The sequence below is a fragment of the Lynx canadensis genome, chromosome C2 (assembly GCF_007474595.2).
Source record: "Lynx canadensis isolate LIC74 chromosome C2, mLynCan4.pri.v2, whole genome shotgun sequence".
Lineage (NCBI taxonomy): Eukaryota > Metazoa > Chordata > Mammalia > Carnivora > Felidae > Lynx > Lynx canadensis.
Genome location: NC_044311.2, coordinates 109,624,405 through 109,644,317, shown reverse-complemented (window position 1 = coordinate 109,644,317; position 19,913 = coordinate 109,624,405). Strand labels below are relative to the sequence as shown.

Below are 19,913 nucleotides of genomic sequence, written 5' to 3'. Positions count from 1 at the left end.
CCTCATTCTCACTACCATCACATTTAAGAGCAGCTGGAAGTTTGCTTAGGAAAGCCATGATATTCATGTTTTTCCCTGCTTGGCCAAAACTGGATGCTATGGCCTCCTATATCATAACTGAAGTCTTATGACTGCTTTTTACAACCTCTAAAATTCAGCTACATCAAACCTATCTGTTATGGACTGAATTGTGGCCCCCGCCTCCGCCCCAAATTTATATGTTAAAGCCCTAACCCCCAGTATCTCAGAATGTGACTCTATTTGGATACAGGGCTTTTAGAGGAGTAATTCAGTTAAAATGAGGCCATTAGGTTGTGCCCTAATCCAATCTGACTGGTGTCTCTAGTAGAAGAGGAAGAGGTGCCAGGAATGAGTGTCCAATCAAGAAAAGGCTATACATGCATCTGGTGAAAAAGGCTTCAGGAAAAAACAACCGTGCTGGCGCTTTAATCTTGGACATCCAGCTTCCAGACAGCGAGAAAATAAATCTTCGTTGTTTAAGCCACCCAGTCAGTAAACTGAGGCTCAGAGATTAAGGGGCAAGGCTGCACAACTGCTAAGAGCCAGAGCTGAGTCTGCAGGTCTCACACCATGACACTGTAGTGCCTGTAAGCACTGTTGCTTAAAGCAGGAGTTGGCAAACTTTCTGTAATGTGCCCAATAGTAAATGTGTTAGGTTCTGCGGACTAAGAGGCAAGGTGGAGGATATTATATAGGCACTTATATAACCATTTAAAATGTAACTATTTAGGGGTGACTGGGTGGCTCTGTCGGTTAAGTGTCTGATCCTTGATTTTGGTTCAGGCCGTGATCTCACAACTTGTGGCATCAAGCCCCACCCATGTCAGGCTCTGTGCTCACAGCGTAGAACCTGCTTGGTTCTCCCTCTCTCTTTGCCTCTCTCCTGCTCGTGTGTGGGTGCTCTCTCTCTCTCTCAAAAACAAATAAAACTTTAAAAAAAGCAGATATTTAAAGCTTTTTTTTTTTTAAGTTTTATTTATTTTTGAGACAGAGAGACAGAGTGCGAGCAAGGGAGGAGCAGAGAATCTGAAGCAGGCTCCAGGCTCTGAGCCGTCAGAACAGAGCCGGATGCAGGGCTCAAACTCACAAACTGCAAGATCATGACCTGAGCCAAAATTGGACACTTAACTGACTGAGCCACCCAGGTGCCCCATAAAAGCAGATATTTAAGACAAAAATCTAAGACTGCCATGAGCATGCCACATCTATGACCAAATCTAAGAATTCCTCTACCCTATTTAGGGAGCCATTGAAGGATCCCTAAGTAGGATCATTAGGATCAGGTTCAATCTCTTAGAATGGATCTAAGGAAGGATAGAGGAAGGATCTTTAGCATCACGTTCAGTTTCTTAGAATGGCAAGTGTCCCAGCCCTGCCTTCCTCACAAGCCTCATCTTCCTCATTAGCTGCAGTGATACCAAACTGAATGGTTTGTCACAGCTCTGACACTGCACTTCTCTGCTCCCTGTCCTTACCTGGCCAATTCATGCTCATCTTCCCCAATTTTCAGATTAATATCTACCACTCCTGGGGCCTTCCCTGACCTTCCTCCTCCCCACCCTCACTCTCACCCACAGTCTGGCTTAAGGGCCCCTTTTCTGTGTCCCCACACAGACTTCCATCAGAATTTCCATAAATTACCCATTTATGAGTCTGTCTCCTCTACATAAGCTCCCAGGACATGTGTCCCTTGTAATAGCCAACCACCTATTACTTAATAAATATTTAATTGAATGGCACATTTTTAAGTAGTTACATTTTATTTATTTATTTTTTGAAAGAGAGAGAGAGAGAGAGACCGAGCCTGAGTGGGAGAGAGAGGCAAAGGGAGAGAGAGAATCTTAAGCAGGCTCCTGGACATGACAGCGTTACTCTGTTCATTAAAAAAAAAAAAAAAATCTGACAAATATCCAAGTCAGAATAACCACAGTTTGTCAGTCAAGTAAAATTATTGTTCCAATAAAAACAGTGAATAGTTGAACTCACAACTCAAATGGGATTGAAGTGGAACAAACGCCAATGTATCATTGTTCAATTCATTCAGTCGAATGGGCCAAGTGCTTTTCCAGACAATCATTATAGAATATTAAAACTATGTATATTTCAAGGGTCAGTATTTAATAAAATTATTAATTGTTGCTGTTTCATCTAGGATTTTCTTAAGTGAAATTTTTTTTTTTTTTTAATCTGCGAGTGGGTGGTGGTGATGAATACAATGACCACTATTTCATTCTGTTGCTACTGCCTTGATTTGTTGTAAGGCATCAGCAGTTTACCCACGACTGCTTTTGTACCATCAGTGCGAATGTCAATACAATTGTTCCAGGATAAATGATGTGATTCAAAAAGGTTATTGTACACTTTGAATGTTTCAGCCCCTCTTATGCTTATTTTCAAGCATTCCTATAAGAGATCTTCGGTGATTAGCCAGTGCTAATACCTGATGAATGCAGCCAAAATAGCAAGTCCAGACAGTCCACAGATCTATCCATGCTACGGCAAAAATGCAATATTGCAGGCAAGATCAGCTTTCATGTTTGCAGCTGAATCTTCATTTGATGAGTTGCTATATCACTGGGAAGTACAGGGCCATGGTTTCTTTTGCTGTTTTTTCATCTAGAAGACATTTAGCGAAACAAATTCTCCCAGGCTTTATTAATTTCTCACCTATGATGTTCACTTCTTCAGCGAAGGCAGTATAAATTATTGTACTAAGATACTTCACTGACTTTTTCATCTCCAGTTTGAAAAGTTGCACCAAATGATTTTTGGCATTTGACAAGTTCATTACATCTACATTAAAAAATTGAATACCTTTTTTAAAACTTTGAATGATTGACCTCAATATGGTGTTACAACTTAACTGGCACCATAATACTACTAAGAAATGTTCTATCGTATAAGATACAATAAGGTGAATAGTTAACATTTATAAAGCCAAGGAAAACATCATATTTTTATTTCTTTTAATCATTTAAAAAAAATGTTTTATTATTTACTTTTGAAAGAGAGAGAGAGAGCAAGCTGGGGAGGGGCAGAGAGAGGAACACCCAGAATCTGAAGCAGGCTCCAGGCTCTGAGCTGTCAGCTCAGACCCTAAACTCATGAATCGTGAGATCATGACCTGAGCCAAAGTTGGATGCTTAACTGACTGAACCATCCAGGTCCCCCATATTTTTATTTCTTATTTATAGTTTCTTCCAGTTGCTTTAGAGATTTCTCTTTCCATGAGTCAGGGGGTCTCTCTGTCATTTTCATCTTTTTTTTTTTTTTTTGTAACTTTAGATGTTAGAGTATCTGAACCTTGAGGAAATGTGTCTTGTGATATCCCTTTTTATTTTATTTTTTAAAAAAATTTTCATAATTGTTATTTATTTTTTTAATGTTTATTTTTGAGAGAGAGAGAGTGGGGGAGGGGCAGAGAGAGAGAGTGGGAGATCAGGGTCTGGAGTCAAACAGATGAAGATTTTAATCTCTTCACCAATGATGAGCAGTGTGACCTTGGGCAAATTCTCAAGGCTTCATTTTTTGAATATAGTTTCTGTGGTCAGGAATCTGAGAGTGCCTTTGGGGGAGTTCTAGTTTAGGGCTGCTCCTGAGACCACAGTCAAGATGTTGGTCAGCGCAGTCATCTGAAGGCCTGATATGTTGTGGAGGCTCCCTCATATAGCTGGCCAGTTGGTGCTGGCTGTTGGCCTCAGTGGACTTTTCCAGAGAGTCCTCATAACATGGTAGCTCTCTCTCAGAGAGTTAACGTTCTATCACATTTGGTTAGAACAATGGTAGTGTCATATCATTCAACCAAATTGATAGACCATATTGAGTTTATATTTCAACATGTAAATGAAGCAAAGTATATTCAAATTTTCTTTTTGTAGTAACATTAACAAACTACCATTCTTGACTCTGTGTGGGAGGGCATTGGAAACTGGGGCTTGTGGTCTTCTCAGACAGTATGCTTGCTTTGACATTTTATAGAAAACTTTGAATGTTTATTCTGAAACATTAGTCTTTCACTGATCATATTTATTTATGAGTTCTCCAGAGGCTATGATTTTGAGCTTAGATTTTTATATACCAAGTGAAACCAGAAATAATTTTAGGGGAGAATTAAGTTTTGTAAAAAAAAAAAAAAAATTGTGCATGAATTTGTTTGAATGGACATTTAAGGCCTTTATTATACATAAAATATGTTAGTAGGGTGAAAGAAAAATCCAAATAGATTTTATTGAGAAAGCCTAACATCTTATTTGGAGCATCCTTTAAGTGATTTTGGTTTCTGGAGGACTGCGTTTACTGGAGTCTTTTATTCCCTGCAGATACAAAAGAATTGTTTCCTTTTTATTTTTATTTTATTTTTTTAGAAGTTACCAAAACCAAAGACTGGGAGAAGGGAAAGGCAGCAAGTTTTGGGGACAATACAACACTTGTGAGAAACAAGTTGACTGTTTACTTTGAAACTCCCATCAGGGTCTTCTAACACCTATTAATACTGAGTAACAATTCAAGCTCATTGCATCCCTCTTCCCTCCTGGCACTCTAACTTTGCTTCTGCTGATTTGCTTGTGATCTGAAGCTGGCATCCCTGTTCACCTGGTCATCTGGCCCCAAACCACATCCTGACTGGGGACCCCTTCACTGCTGCCCATATCTAGCTGGTCCGGACCTGTGCATTCTGTCTGAACAGTGCTGCCCAGCCCTTTCTTTCCATTTACTTTCCTCTTCCTCATTGCCTCTGAACCAGGGTCAGCTCAGTTCAGTCCTGGATGCAGTAGTTCCTAAGGGCCTCTGGACCCCTCAGTCTTACCGCATCTAGGCTGCTTCTAGGTTAATTTTGCCTGCCCAGATTCTTCCATGTTCACTCAGTGTTTATTAAAGACTCAGCGTCTCAGCCGGCCACTGGAGGTGCTCCACCCAAAGGCACCAAGTTACCTGTTACATTTATGTTATCACCTTTGCTTTGACTACCTTAAAAAGGGACTGTAGGCTTTTATCTGACTCTTCCTCATTTTTTTTGGTCATGCTGTTCCATCTTCCTATAAATCATTTTGGTTGAAATCCCACCCATCCTTCAGGGCCTGTCTCAAATGCCCTCTCCTTTGCAAAGATTTTCCTCATGACCTTTTTTTTCTCCACCATGTTTTGTCTTTCTTTTTAGGACACTCATTGAACTTTGTATCCATCATGATGTTTAATCATAATTGGTTTCTTTTAATATAGCACGTGTGTGCCTACCTTATCATTTCTACAAGGTTACAATGTACTTGAAAGAAGGGACATAATCATTCATTTTTTTTTTTTCCTGCAAACTCCTAGGACTTCAATAAAAATTGTGTAAATCCATTTTTTTTTTTTTTTTTTTAAGTACTTAGGGCGCCTGGGTGGCTCAGTCAGTTGAGTGTCCGACTTTGGCTGGGGTCATGATCTCGCAGTCCGTGAGTTCGAGGCCCGCAACGGCTCTATGCTGACAGCTCAGAGCCTGGAGCCTGCTTCGGATTCTGTGTTCCCTAGCTCTCCACTCCGCCCCCCCCCCCCAAGTCTGTCTGTCTGTCTGTCTCTCTCTCAAAAATAAATGAACACTAAAAATAAATAAATAGTACTTAAGCTAAGAAACAGCAAAATTCCTGTTTATCAGATAAAATGTAAAATTATGCAGAAAGAAAAAAATTATATATACATGAATACAAACATATACATGTATGTACATTCGTCATTTTGCGAAGTTCTGAACCAGACAGGGGTATAAGGCACTGTTTTTTATTACTGGGCTGTGCCAAAAAAAAAAAAAAAAAAAAGTACTAGTCCAGATTATAATTTGAGGACAGAAAAATGGCTTCAACATCTATCTCAGTGGGTGCCAAAGGTAAACACTTTGGCAAACGTTAAGTTCCGAGGACCAAAGCTGCTCTGAGGCACTGGAGGAGCCAGGCCTTTAGGAATCTTCCAGAGACGCCTTAAATGGAGCTGGCGGGAAGCTCGCCGCGCCAGGGCGGGCGGAGGAGTGCGGAACGTGCAGCTTCCAGGATTTCCTCCTCCCCGGGAACCGGGCCGACCTGTTCCCGCCGCTGCCTTCCCGCCTCCACCGCTCCCTCTGCAGGCCCAGGGCCCCCACGCCGCGAGCCTTCTTCCCCGGCGCCCGGCCCGGCCCGGCTTCTCTCCGCCGGCGGCTGGGGCCGGGGTCCCGGTCCGGGAGGCGGGAGGTGGGAGACCGCGCTCGCTCGGGGTTTCCAGGTGAAGGGGGAGAAAACAGCCGGTCAGTCGAGGCGGAGCCGGGCGGGCGGGGCGAGGGCGGAGGGCACATTGCTTCATCCTGTACATTTTACTGGAAACGGGGCGCATCCGGAGGAGGGGCTGGGAGGCGGCCCCGACGCCGCCAATGGCCCGGCCCGGCTCGGGGGAGGCAGGCGAGGCTGCGATCCTCCCCCTTCAGCTCCTGGAGGCCGGTTAAATACCGGGCAGTCCCGGGCCGCGCCCGTGCCCGCGCCATCCCCCTGCCGGCAGGTCCCCGAGCCCGTCAGAGCCACAGCCGGGAGGCAGTCGTGCGCAGCGAGCGGGTGACGCAGGAGTCTGGGGTCCCCGAGCGCCCAGCCCGGGAGCATGATCGTGGACAAGCTGCTGGACGACAGCCGCGGCGGAGAGGGGTTGCTGGACGCGGCCGGCGACGGTGGCCTCATGACCAGCCCGCTGAACCTGGCCTACTTCTACGGCGCATCGCCCCCGGCCGCGGCCCTGGGCGCCTGCGACGCCATCTGCTCGTCGTCGGGGCCCTCCGCGCCCGGCTCGCCCGGCTCGGACTCCTCCGACTTCTCCTCCGCCTCGTCCGTGTCCTCCTGCGGGGCCGTGGAGTCCCGGCCGAGAGGTGGCGCCCGCGCCGAGCGGCTGCAAGGTACCTACCCGCCCCGGCGGGCGCGGCCTCAGCGCCCCCAGCACCCCGGTCTCCGGGCGGCCCACACGCTGGGAGGGGAGGGTCCGAACTGCCGAGGTGCGAAGTACCTGGACCGGGAGTTAGGTGGCCTCTGCGCCTCCCTTAGCGGCAGTATATAACCACACTGTCCTCATATGTTAGGCGATTACTGGAAGACTTGCTCTGTGCCAGGGCAGTTGGTAGAACTGGATGCCCTTTGGCCGTCGGTAAAATCCGGGCGCCACATCCCGCTGGCCTGGTAGCTCACAGCGCCTCTGAGAGCAGAGCTCTGACTTCTGAGGGTGGCGATGAATCACTTTAGATTTTCTCTCACTCTTCTTTTTTCTTTTCTCCTTCTCCTTCTCCTTCTCCTTCTCCTTCTCCTTCTCCTTCTCCTTCTCCTTCTCCTTCTCCTTCTCCTTCTTCTTCAAGCTTTACTAAACTGTAAATTCATATACTGGTGGCGAGTTTTTGGATCTGATGTAGGTATAACGTGGGGTTCCCAATGAGGTTTGTTTGAGTGCTGTGTTTATGGTCGACTTATTTTTTCCTAAGTATTTGTGGAAATTTTAAGTAAAAAGGATTTTATATTTAAGAAAGGAAACTGATATTAACAAGATGTGAGGTGAAACTGGACTAAAAACCAGCTCACATTATGACTTTAGTGTGTGATGTTTTCGAGTTTCGGAAGTCTACCCTGAATTTCTGCGGTCTTGTTTTTCTGTGTGCTTTAGAATGGTTAAGCTAAACCTAGCCGGCATGGGGATAATGTTTCCTTCTGCTGTGAATTGGTTAGTTTCTTTTCTTAAAGAGCCGAGTTGCATAACTTGGGGGGAAACAGGATGGCACTGTGGGCAGACTAAAGAAAGTCTAGATAATCTCAAGTGTTATAAAGTCTAATCAGCATGATTTTAAAGAACATTCTTGTTCAGGTGTGTTCCCTACTGCTAGCCACTTCTGTTTTGGTTGTCTTTTGTTATAAAAAGTGAGTTTTCATTTTCACTTAAAAAGTAATTTAAGCCACTTGATTTCATAAGGTGCTCTCCGTATTTTAAATGTATGTATGTTTTAGCAGATGCAAAGTGTGTGCGTGTGTGTGTGTGTGTGTGTGTGTGTGTGCGTGTGCGTGTATTCAAGCCTTTTCTCTCACATTTGGCCTTCATTTCTCTGAAACCGTTTTGTTCGTTCCTTGGTTTACCACATAGACATAGGGGATTTCTGAAACTGAATTTTTCTCCCTGTGACGTTGAGTTATTAACTACTGTCATTCCAGAGAAATGCTGTTAGATCCTGACAAGGTTTTCCTAAACTTAAACATAAAATCCACCCATTCTTTAATTCGCCCTACCATTGAGTGGGTTTTTGATATGTCTATGTCTATTCAAATTAGGTATGGTTTCTTGTCCCATCTTCTAACTGTTTCCTACTCAACTGAGTGGCTCAATTATTCATTTCCTGACTTCTTCCATGTTTTCTTTGTGTTCAACTCATCCCAAGAGATTATGACATAGTAGTGGTCAGAAGTGGAATGCTGTACTCATAGACTACATTTTAAAGTATATCTTAAAATTTAAATATGGAAAGCCTAAGAAACAAATCTAAGACATTGGTTTTTTTTATTTTTTTATGTTTATTTTTTTTTAATTTTATGTTTTTAAATTTACATCCAGATTAGTTAGCATATAGTGCAACAGTGATTTCAGGAGTAGATTCCTTAATGCCCCTTACCCATTTGGCCCATCCCCCCTCTGAGACATTGTTAATTGTTAGACCTTGGCACATTGAGATCTTTGGAGGAAGTTTGTTTTGTGCTTTCTTAGTGAGTGGAATTATTAGACTTTTTAAATTTATGTGTGGATATAAAGCCTTTGTTTTGAAGAAGCTGAAAATCCATCATTTATTCCTCGCTTCCCCACGGTTTTTCCAAAGTTAAGAATAATTACAGATTTATGAGAGGGTGGCAAAATCTGTGATTGTGTCTCTTGGGTGGATGGGGCTGAAAGATGAAGAAGCTTAATTTGGGTTTATCTGTTGGCTCCAGGGGCCCCTGAAACTACAGTTCTTTGAGCTTTATTTTCGTAGGGTGCCTGGGGGAGAAAGGTATTAGGAAATGAAGAACGCTTAGGTAGGGCTGGGGACTGACATGCAAGGCCATTGACCAGAGTGAGTTGGAGAGGCTTTGCAATCTGTTTGTTGGGGACTTCATACATTAGACGGCTATGCTTTTGAGATTGTCAAGATATGTGTCTGTAAACAGATTTAATTGGCATATGTTTTGTTTTCTTTTGAACAGTTGAGCCCCATATGGGGGTTGGAAGACAGCAGAGAGGACCCTTTCAAGGTGTTCGTGTGAAGAACTCAGTGAAGGAACTCCTGTTGCATATCCGAAGTCATAAACAGAAGGCTTCTGGCCAAGCTGTGGATGATTTTAAGGTGGTACCTCTTTTTTGTTTTGGGTTGAGGCAGGGAGGTTATTCTGTCAGGGTAGTTATTATTCTCTTCTGACCTGGGTCCAGTAGGTCTTTTGTAGACCACACCAGAGTCATAGGATAGAGGGTGCATTGGTCTCTGTCTGCTGTATTCCTGTCACTTAGGCCGGTACTGGGCACACAAGAGAAATTTAATGAATGAATAAATGAAGGCAACTTGGGGGCAAAGAATCAACTGAAATGGAAAAGTTTGACTAGAAGGGGAAAACTCTAATGGGCTTATTAATTTTGTCTTGACCTCAGTTGAACTAAGGTGAAAGGGAAAATGGGGAAAGAAAATTAAGATAGAAAATAAATATTGCTAGGATAACTGTCAGATTTATGGTGAGCTGTAAAGAGTGGTAAAGTTAAGTCTGCTTATTGATGTTTATTAAGCAGGAAACCATTTGATATGCAGTAAATTAGAAATTCTTTTTCTTTATAGACCCAAAGTGTGAACAGAGAGCAATTCACAGGTAAGAGTTCCTTCTATTCGTAATATGGGGGGCTTTAGAGTAAAATAATGTAGTGTGATTATGGGTAAAATTTAGAAAATAAAGTGATCACAGATTCCATATTCCTTTCTTGGGTATAGAATTGAAGAACACAGTGTCATATAGTGGAAAAAGGAAAGGACCTGATTCATTGTCTGATGGACCAGTTTGCAAAAGGCCAGCTTTATTACATATCCAGTTTTTGGTAAACTATTTTCCTCTGAATACCCTTTGAAAATTTTTCCTGGCATAATTTGGAAAGAGAGTCTGCAACTTAACTTTTTCTTCTTTTCCAGACACCACCTCAAACACCAACACCCGCAGAGAGCATGGAAGATGCTCATCACAGTGAATCCAAACAGGACAGCAGTGCTGATCTGCTTCAGAACATAATCAACATTAAGAATGAATGCAGCCCGGTTTCCCTGAATACTGTCCAAGTTAGTTGGATGAGCCCTGTGGTGGTCCCTCAGGGCTCTCCCCAAGAACAGTGTCAGGACTTCCACAGAGGGCAGGTCTTCTCGCCACCTCAGAAACACCAACCATTCCAAGTCAGCAGCTCCCCACACATGGTGGATCAGACGTCCCTGTACCAGTATTCTCCACAGAGCCAGAACTTGCAGCCACAGCACTATACCCACAACCCAACTCTGGAATACAATCCTTATTCCAGAACGTCCCAGTCCCCCAATTATGAACCAAACCTCTTTGATGGTCAAGAACCACAGTTCTGCCCAGATCAAAGTTTTGCATCCCTTCTGAGTAGTCAGGAATCTGAGAATATTGCTGTTCCCATTCAGAATACCCCCAGTGTTCAGCAACAGAATGACGCACACCTGCAGAACTTCAACATGATGCCACATGGCGCCTGTGAGGCCATGATGGGGCATGACGCAGGCTCTACCCCTTTAGGCACTTCACTGCCATTCCCAAACATCATCGGAAATCCAATGAACACCACACAGTTAGGGAAGTCATTTTTCCAGTGGCAAGTAGAACAGGAAGAAAGCAAATTGGCAAATATCTCTCAAGATCAGTTTCTTTCAAAGGATGCAGATGGTGACACGTGAGTATCCTTTTCTCTCATGTACCTAATTTGGTAAACCATACTTGTTAGAAGTAGTGGGCACAGAATTTCTCTAGGGCACACCAAGCCAGACCCTAGTAAGTGGCTAATTGGGATGACTAGAGTAGGTAGAAATTGCTGTTCAGTGACAGCTAATATTTTAAGCGTTTTCCTTTCTTTTACTTTCTGGCTGAATAGATTACTTGTTTATGTGTCTTCTTTGAATAATAAGTTTTGAAAGCCCAGGATAGATTGTGTCTATGGAGCAAAAACAGGTCATGATTAGTTGCTCATGATCAATTGTGAGTTGACTTGTAGAATGAATCGTAATCTGTCATGACATCTTTGTGGCCGTGGGCAATTTATTTAACCTCTCTGTGCCTGAGTCTTGACATGTAAAATGAAAAGACCTCCCTCATAGGGTTTGTAGGAATATTAAAGATAATCGATTTAAAGTGATCAGCATGGTGCTTGGCATACTAACTATTTCTGGTAGCTTAACACATCCTTTTGCACCTCAGATGTATTATCAACCTAGCAGAAAAGACAAATTATGCTCTACGGTGTGTCATTTGAGTGCACCAACATGTCAAGAAGGGGACTAAAGGAGGAATTTTTATTTTAATTTTATTTTTTTAAGAATGAACTTAGTGAAGTCAGAAGTAATTCTCTTTTCCTCTCATGTTTCCCAGGTTCCTCCATATTGCCGTCGCCCAAGGGAGAAGGGCGCTTTCCTATGTCCTCGCAAGAAAGATGAATGCGCTTCATATGTTGGATATTAAAGAGCACAATGGACAGGTGAGGATCTTGACAGAGTGAGATGGCAGAGATGTGGTCACGGTGAAGAGAACAATAGCCAGTCTCATATTTATGTGTCCATCGTTTTAGAGCTGCAGACCAAGAGAGTTCAGTTAATATTAACTTTGAGATGTTGACTCTGCCACCGTCAACTTTCAAGTTATTAACGTTAACTTTGTAGTTATTTGACCAAAGATTAACTGGGTGTAATAAAGGCACGCCCTAAGCTTATTCTAGTTTCCTTGTGTTACAGTGTTTTATTGCTTCTTAATAAGATTTATTTTCTCTATGTGGGGTTTTCCCCTTAGTCTTAGTTTATGTTCGTATTCCTTGTCAGGACAGTGTTATGTATTTTTAAAAGATCTTTTTTCCCTCTGAATGTCCACAGAGCGCCTTTCAGGTGGCAGTGGCTGCCAATCAGCATCTCATTGTGCAGGACCTGGTGAACCTTGGGGCCCAGGTGAACACAACCGACTGCTGGGGAAGAACCCCTCTGCATGTGTGTGCTGAGAAAGGTCACTCTCAGGTGCTTCAGGTAGGAGGCTGCTTCTGCTATCACAGGGCCACAGAGGAAGGGCTTGGATAGTAGAAGTCAGATGTAGGTTGCCTGTTGTGAGAATGTGTATTTTTAGTTGACCTACTCATTCCTTGGGGTTACTAATAGGATAAGTATTTGTGTAACTTGTCTTTTGCTCACATGTGTCTGTCTTTAAATTTGGCAGGCAATTCAGAAGGGAGCAGTGAAGAGCAATCAGTTTTTGGATCTTGAGGCAACTAACTATGATGGTAAGCGACAGAAATGTTATTGGACGAAAAGCCATGTAGAGAGTGGGACTCGCCAGTTCCAGGGGTATTAAGTTTTATTCCAAGAAGGAAGAGAGGTGATTAAAGCTAAAATATTCTATAGATAAAATTAGCACCAAGACCCGGTGGAGGGAATCTTCAGATTGCCTTACTAGTTCTTGGGGAGCCTACTTCTAGCTCATGTTGGAGGCTGTCCTAACTGTCGTTGTCGTTGTAATTGTAGAAGAACTGAAATACTTGATGGATGCTTGACCACTGCTTTATTATACTTTTTAGGCCTGACTCCTTTACACTGTGCGGTCGTGGCCCACAATGCGGTGGTGCATGAACTGCAGAGAAATCAACAGCCCCATTCACCTGAAGTTCAGGAGCTTTTGCTCAAGAATAAGAGTCTGGTTGACACCATTAAATGTCTGATTCAAATGGGAGCAGCAGTGGAAGCAAAGGTAAATCTCATTAGAGTTTGGAGATGGAATAGGGAAGAAAAGTGGTTAGAGCAAAAGACCTTATTTCTGAAGTATAAATTAAAACTTTTTCCCGTTTTTCAATTAATGGGGTGAATAGCAATGCATATGGATAGTTAAGAAGCTTAGATTTTAAAATCATCAGCTTTTTCGATTTGCTTTTAATCTGTAGATTATCATTCAAAAGATCACTGAGCTGTGAAATAAATTAGTCTTTGTTTAAAAGGAAAAGAAAATGCTTGAAATTGGTATTGTCATTTTGGCTTCCATTTTCATATACTAATAATAAGGGTGATGCGCTTTTGTAAGGGTTGCTTTATTGTTGTAGGACCTGGACTTAATCTTCTGTTTTTTAAACTGGAAAATATTTTATTCTCTTTAAATTTGAGGCTTATTTGCTGAGTATCTCCTATGTACAAGGCACTGAGTTGGGAGCTCTGGGGGAAAAATACTTAATACCTTGGGAAGTGGAAGAGGTGAGAACTGCAGCTAATAAGTCTACACAGGGTGGCCACCAAATCTGGAAACACAAGGGAATACATAGTAAATATTTTATTGTATTGTATTACAGCACATGGTAAAATAGTATCATCTGTGTTTCTATATTTTATGGCCACCCTGTATGTAAGAGCAGACTGTGATCAGGGCATATAGGCAAATTGATGGGGGAATTTAGGAGGAATAAGATTTCATTTAGTCTGGGATGAAGGAAGGCTTTGCGGAGAAGACAGCATTCACAGTGAATCACTAAGGGTGAGTCAGACATTTGTGAGCCTGGGTGAAAAGCATATCTAAAAGCGGTTTCTGGATGTTCATTTTCTTTCCCCTCTTGTCTTTGTTAAGGATCGTAAAAGTGGTCGCACAGCCTTGCATTTGGCAGCTGAAGAAGCAAACTTGGAACTCATTCGCCTTTTTCTGGAGCTGCCCAGTTGCCTGTCTTTTGTGAATGCGAAGGTACTTCTAGAAAGCCTCAGTAACTGCACTAGACACGGAATGACCTTTGCATCTTCTTCAGGCTGTTGAGCGGCTTTCATGAAAACCTCCCTTTCTGATAGGTGTCATTTTATCTCTTTGTCTTTAGGCTTACAATGGAAACACTGCCCTCCATGTTGCTGCCAGCCTTCAGTATCGGGTGACACAGTTGGATGCAGTCCGCCTGTTGATGAGGAAGGGAGCAGACCCAAGTACTCGGAACTTGGAGAATGAACAGCCAGTGCATTTGGTTCCTGATGGCCCTGTGGGGGAACAGGTGGGAGCTACAGAAGGGGCACTTAGTCTGAAACATAAAGGAAGATGCGGTTGTGCTGGGCAGAGGCAAGCTGGTGCTCTTTAGGCAGGCTCTGTCAGTGTCTGCGTCTCCCAGTGCCTTTGGTAGCAACTTTGGAGTCCATTGCTTTGTTTCTAAAGGAAGAGGAAGAAATTTCGGGGTTATCCATGGCCTCAAAATGGTCAAAAGTCAGATTGTCTTCTCTTCTGTAACACAGAGTTAGGTGTAGAGTCAGTCAGAATGGTTTGAGGTTTTGGAAGCTGATGAAAGAGGAGGTGCCAGGGCTCCTGCAGACATCGAGGAAAGAGAGTCTTAGTTTTGGTGAGTGATGGGCCTTCAGATTGTGGGTACGAAATGAGTCAGTCCCTGTAGAGTGTTCAGAATAGCCCAGGGACATAGTGAGTGGTCAGTAAACACTGGCCATTACAGTTATTTCTATCTACTAACTGATACTAAATAGGAAATGGAAGGTTGTTTATGTAATTCAGAATCTAGAAATACTTTAAACACAGTTATGCTTTATTTCTATGGTGATACATTATCTTTGGAGATTGAAGAGTTTCCCATGACTCAACTTCTCTTGATAACATGAACTGAATCTTTTCAGAACTTAAGATACATATATATATATTTTAAAGTTTATTTATTTATTTTGAGAGTGAGAGCGAGTGGGGGAGGGGCATAGAGGGGGGTGAAGAGAGAGTCCCAAACAGGCTCCAAATTGTCAGTGCAGAGCCCAATGCAGGGCCCCACCTCACTGTGCGTGAGATCATGACCTGAGCCGAAATCAAGAGTCGAACATTTAACCGACTGAGCCACCCATGTGCCCTAGAACTTAAGATATTTTTGATGGAAATCTTCCCCTGGGGTAAATGAGGGTAACTGTGGCTACGGGCAGGTCATTACAAACTTTGATAATCACAAAATAAAACATATGGAATGCAATTTAGCCTTTTCTTTGATTCATAGCCCTCATTATGACCATAATGTTACAGGACTACAAATGCTATGCAATGTTACAGCATCTACAAATGCTATTTGTAGAGCTCTTGGTAACTTAAAGTGAATTTCTTAATAATTTGTGAAGAGTTTTCGTGTATGTTATACCACTTCATAGTTACAAAAACTTTGCAGTGTAAAGGTTCAGCTGAGAAAATGGGGACTCAGAGATCCCACAGACAGGAATCCTCATTGACTAGTTAATGGCAGAGGCTTAAAGCCCAGTGTTTGCCTCTACTTCACTATATGTGGTATGCAGTCATACAGCGATGTTTGTCAGACTGGTGTGAATTTAATCACTAGGCATACATTATGCACAGATGCTTTAATTGGATATCATGGCGGCTATTCTCATTTGAAGGGTATTTGAAGATTGACTTGTGTGTGTATGAAGTGGGTTCTGTGTTCTTGTTAGTTCAAGCTGGTTTCAAAATAGGTGAGATACTGTAATATACCATTGTTACTGCCTTGTATTAAATGTTCTCACAAATAGCAGTATTAGAGACTAGGAAAGGATTATATAGGTCTTATTTAAGCTGTTGGAGATTTTCAACTATAAGTAGTTTTTTCTTTTTAATATTTACTTATATTTGAGAGAGCAAGAGAGCGAGCGCGCTAATGCGTGGGAGGGGGGGTGGGCAGAGAAATGGAGACAGAATCTGAAGCAGGCTCTAGGCTCTGAGCAGTCAGCCCAAAGCCCAACACAGGGCTCGAACCCATGAGCCATGAGATCACAACCTGAGTTGAAGTCGGATGCTTAACTGATTGAGCCACCCAGGTGCCCCTCAACATTAGGTAGTTTTTATTTTTTATTTATTTATTTATTTATTTATTTATTTAAAATTTTTTAACGTTTATTTATTTTTGAGACAGAGAGAGACAAAGCATGAATGGGGGAGGGTCAGAGAGAGGGAGACACAGAATCCGAAACAGGCTCCAGGCTTTGAGCTGTCAGCACAGAGCCCGACACGGGGCTCGAACTCACAGACCGTGAGATCATGACCTGAGCTGAAGTCGGCCGCTTAACCAACTGAGCCACCCAGGTGCCCCAACATTAGGTAGTTTTTAATGGAGATGCTTTACTCTCTTGCACTCAAAGATCATTATAGATCTGTGATAAGTCTTGAAAGGAGTTATAGTAGTATTTTTAAAGTCACCTTAAAGTCTCGACATGTATTGTTTCATATTTCTTCATATGTTTATTACAAGTTGACGTGAACAGTTTAGAGGATGTGAAAAAAGAGTGAAACTCTGAAGGAAATACGGTACTTTGACCATAGAAAGTAAAGCTCACCAATCCTGTTAATTTCTCTTCCAGATCCGACGTATCCTGAAGGGAAAGTCCATTCAGCAGAGAGCTCCACCGTATTAGCTCCATTGACGTGGAGCCTCGTCGGCAACACTCACTGTCAGTTAGGCAGTCCTAATGTATCTGTACATAGACCATTTGCCCTGTATTGGCAAATGTAAGTTGTTTCTAGGAAACAAACATATTTAGTTCACTATTATATAGTGGGTTATATTAAAGGAAAAGAAGAAAAATATCTAATTCCTTTCGGCAGATTTTAATATTTCACACCCAGGTATCTGGGATCTACACATCTGAATTTAATCTTGAGTGGTAAAATTGACTTTAATTAACAGTCGTTTTCGGGTAGGACAAGGCTTTGATTTGTGGCATCAGGCCTTGCTCGTGTAGCTATTGCCAGTTTAAAAGTAGGTCAATTGTAAATGTTTTTTTAAGGAAAATGAAAGCATTTGAAAGGGAAAAAATAAATCTGTTTGTCGTGTTGAGGCTTTATTTGGCCTAATGCAGTACCTGATGGCCGTTATTGGTGTTGGAAAGTGTCTAGGTGCTGGACTAGATGAAATGTACCACGGTTAAAATTTGATCTTTGCAAATTGTATATAGTTGTTGTTTTTGTCTTTTGAAGTATTTGTACATATTTGGCCATTGACATGGCCACATTTGAAAGGTGTAAATCAACAAAGTAGAAAAGAACAAGTGAATTGTCACTATTTAAAAAAATTATACATGTTCCAAAGAGCTGTGTCATCATCATCTGTCAACCATCTCTGTAGATGAAGCAGATGGAGAGTCGTTCCCTTCCTGGCTGACAGAGCTCTGTTTGAATTGTAAATATGCTTTTACTCATGCATTGAGATGAAACACATTATTTGTAATGAATTGCATGCTCTTGAGGAGAACACCTCTTTATGGCTCACTTTCTAGGTTTTGTAATTTACTTGTTGGAATTTTGTTACCTTTATTGGAACATCAAAAAGTCAACACTGAACCACGTCTTACTGGTTTTCTACTGTCAAATAATGTTAATACACTATGATGTTTTACATTACCATTCAGAAAAAAATGCCTTATATTTGAGTAACCTTGATTCTATTAATACTATTTTGCTTTTTACTCTTGCATACACCAAGGAATGTATTTGGCTTTGATTGCACACACTAATTCACTGTAATAAATTTGATTCATTAAAAACCTTTTTTTTTTTTTTTTTTTTTTTAATGAGAAGTCCCACAAGCAACTGACTGACTAATCATCTTCATAGCTAAATCCTTTTAAAAAAGATAACCTTTGGATCGATCACATTGTTTGACCCAGTATGTCTTGTGGACAAAAGTTAGTTACAGTTATTTACTATCTGTAAATACAGCTGTATTATGAACTCATGGAAAAACTCATGCATGGATTTAAATAAACATTAATTCAGTAATACCGTTCATCTTAAGGATGTGTATTTTCTTTTTCTAGGCCCTTATTTATATTTCCCTAGGCTGAAAAAGTGCTATTAATTACTAATCTAAATAGCTTTAAATTATTAATATATTAATTAAAATATAAAATTTATAAAGTAGCAATTAAATATTACAAAACAGTAATATTTATCAATGTTTAATATTAATATATTAATGATTATATTATATTAATTAAATATTAATATATTTTAATTTGGCTTTTTTTGAGAACATGATTCCTAAAGGTATATATGATTTAACATAAAAAGATTGTTTTCCAAGTTCGTAGAGGCTTATTGGGTTCTGAAAATATCATGAAACCTTAATAGTTACTGTTGATCATTTAGAAATTTATGTACCAGAAAGCTAATTCTTATGTTTGTGACTTTAGTTTTCATACTTTATTTTCTGGGAACAGTGAGCATAGGGAAAACAGTTTGGATATTAACAGAATCATCCTGAGAGATACCAGCCTGGGAAGATCAGTAAACAGTGTCCTTCTCATTCCCAACATGCCATTTTGACGTGTGAGAACAAACATACCAACATCTGTCAGTGTCAGTCAGTTATTCTGCACTTATTCTACTCTTATAACCTCTTTTGAGAATCTGCTAGAAGCTATGAATCCTTTCCCTGGAAAAATGCACCTATGCATATATATGCAAATTCTGCATACAGTATCAGGGACTTTACAGATACTAAGAGTCCATGGCTCAGGTTAGGAATCTACTGTCGGTCATTTATTTCTGTAAATGTAGGTCTGTAGGTGAAATATTTCTGTAGGTCAAATATAATTTGTCTTCTTTCATTGCATTGCAATGCAACCTGATAACTAGAACAGTAGAACCGATACACCCCTGTGAAACAGATATACAGTGAGCTTTTTTCAAGTGAGCTTAACTCTTCTCTTAATCCCAAGTTCTCTCATAATTAGTTGATTGAACCAGTGCTTAGCAAGCATATGACTTGCGTGTCTGTGTGCATGCACGTGCAAAGTGCAAAGCTGTATAATGAACAATATGCGGCATTCAAAGACATAAAAAGGATATTTCTTAAGATGTATATGTGGCAGACAAGGCATGCACTTTGTTAGGTAACAAAAAGGGGGGAGAAATACTGATCCAGAAGAATTTATATCTCAAAGGGGAGAACAAGGGAGACTTCAAGTTAGAGCATTTGAGCTGTGCCTTCACAAGAGTTGATTTGGATGTTCATAGATGACGAGGAGGAGGGGTGGTAAAAGGGACAGAAACAGAAAATGATGTGAACCAAGGCAATTGTATTTCGGGGAAACCACCAGTGATTCAGTGTAGTTTTGTTAGTATCTGGATGGCCAATTTCATCTTGTGTTCTGCCTCTTACTGAAAGCATTCTCATGAAGGGCATGTTGAGAAGCATCCTCAGGCCATCCAGGGGCTTGGCAGGAGAGGGTGCTGTGATTGATAACATACCTCTGCTGCAGAGGTATGTGGGGTGGCTCTTGATGGGATGTTGTTTTGAAGAATGAGCCCCACAGAAACCAAGACTTCATGCTCACTGCTGCAACCTCAGTGCCTGGCACATAGAAGGAGCTCATGAAAAGAATTGGTTAAATGAGTGAATGAATGTATGTAAATATTGGTTGGGATCATTGATTCTGGGAAGAAGTAATGCCTCAAGCCAGAGTTCTATTATTAAGTAATAATGAACTAGTGACTTATAGTTTGGAACCTGACTCAGCCGTGTAATCTAATAGTGACATCAATGAGACATTCACCAAAATGGGCATAGTTGTACTCTTTTTAAAATCAGGTGGTTCCTTTTGTAAAGGACTAACTCTAGGGGCGTCTGGGTGGCTCAGTTATTTAAGCATTCGACTACGGCTCAGGTCA

The 19,913-nt window shown here is 41.5% G+C and overlaps 1 protein-coding gene across 1 annotated transcript; it reads left to right on the top strand.

Annotated features, from left to right (window-relative positions):
* The first annotated feature begins 6,497 nt into the window (after positions 1-6,497).
* NFKBIZ (NFKB inhibitor zeta) lies at positions 6,498-18,035 on the top strand. The gene is made up of 12 exons (XM_030329464.2): positions 6,498-6,907; positions 9,219-9,358; positions 9,839-9,869; positions 9,989-10,092; positions 10,184-10,953; positions 11,646-11,751; positions 12,140-12,286; positions 12,474-12,537; positions 12,832-13,001; positions 13,863-13,973; positions 14,101-14,268; positions 16,604-18,035. The coding sequence occupies exons 1-12, from the start codon at positions 6,619-6,621 to the stop codon at positions 16,655-16,657; spliced, it is 2,154 nt and encodes a 717-aa protein (XP_030185324.1). The 5' UTR covers positions 6,498-6,618; the 3' UTR covers positions 16,658-18,035.
* Positions 18,036-19,913: the final 1,878 nt, after the last annotated feature.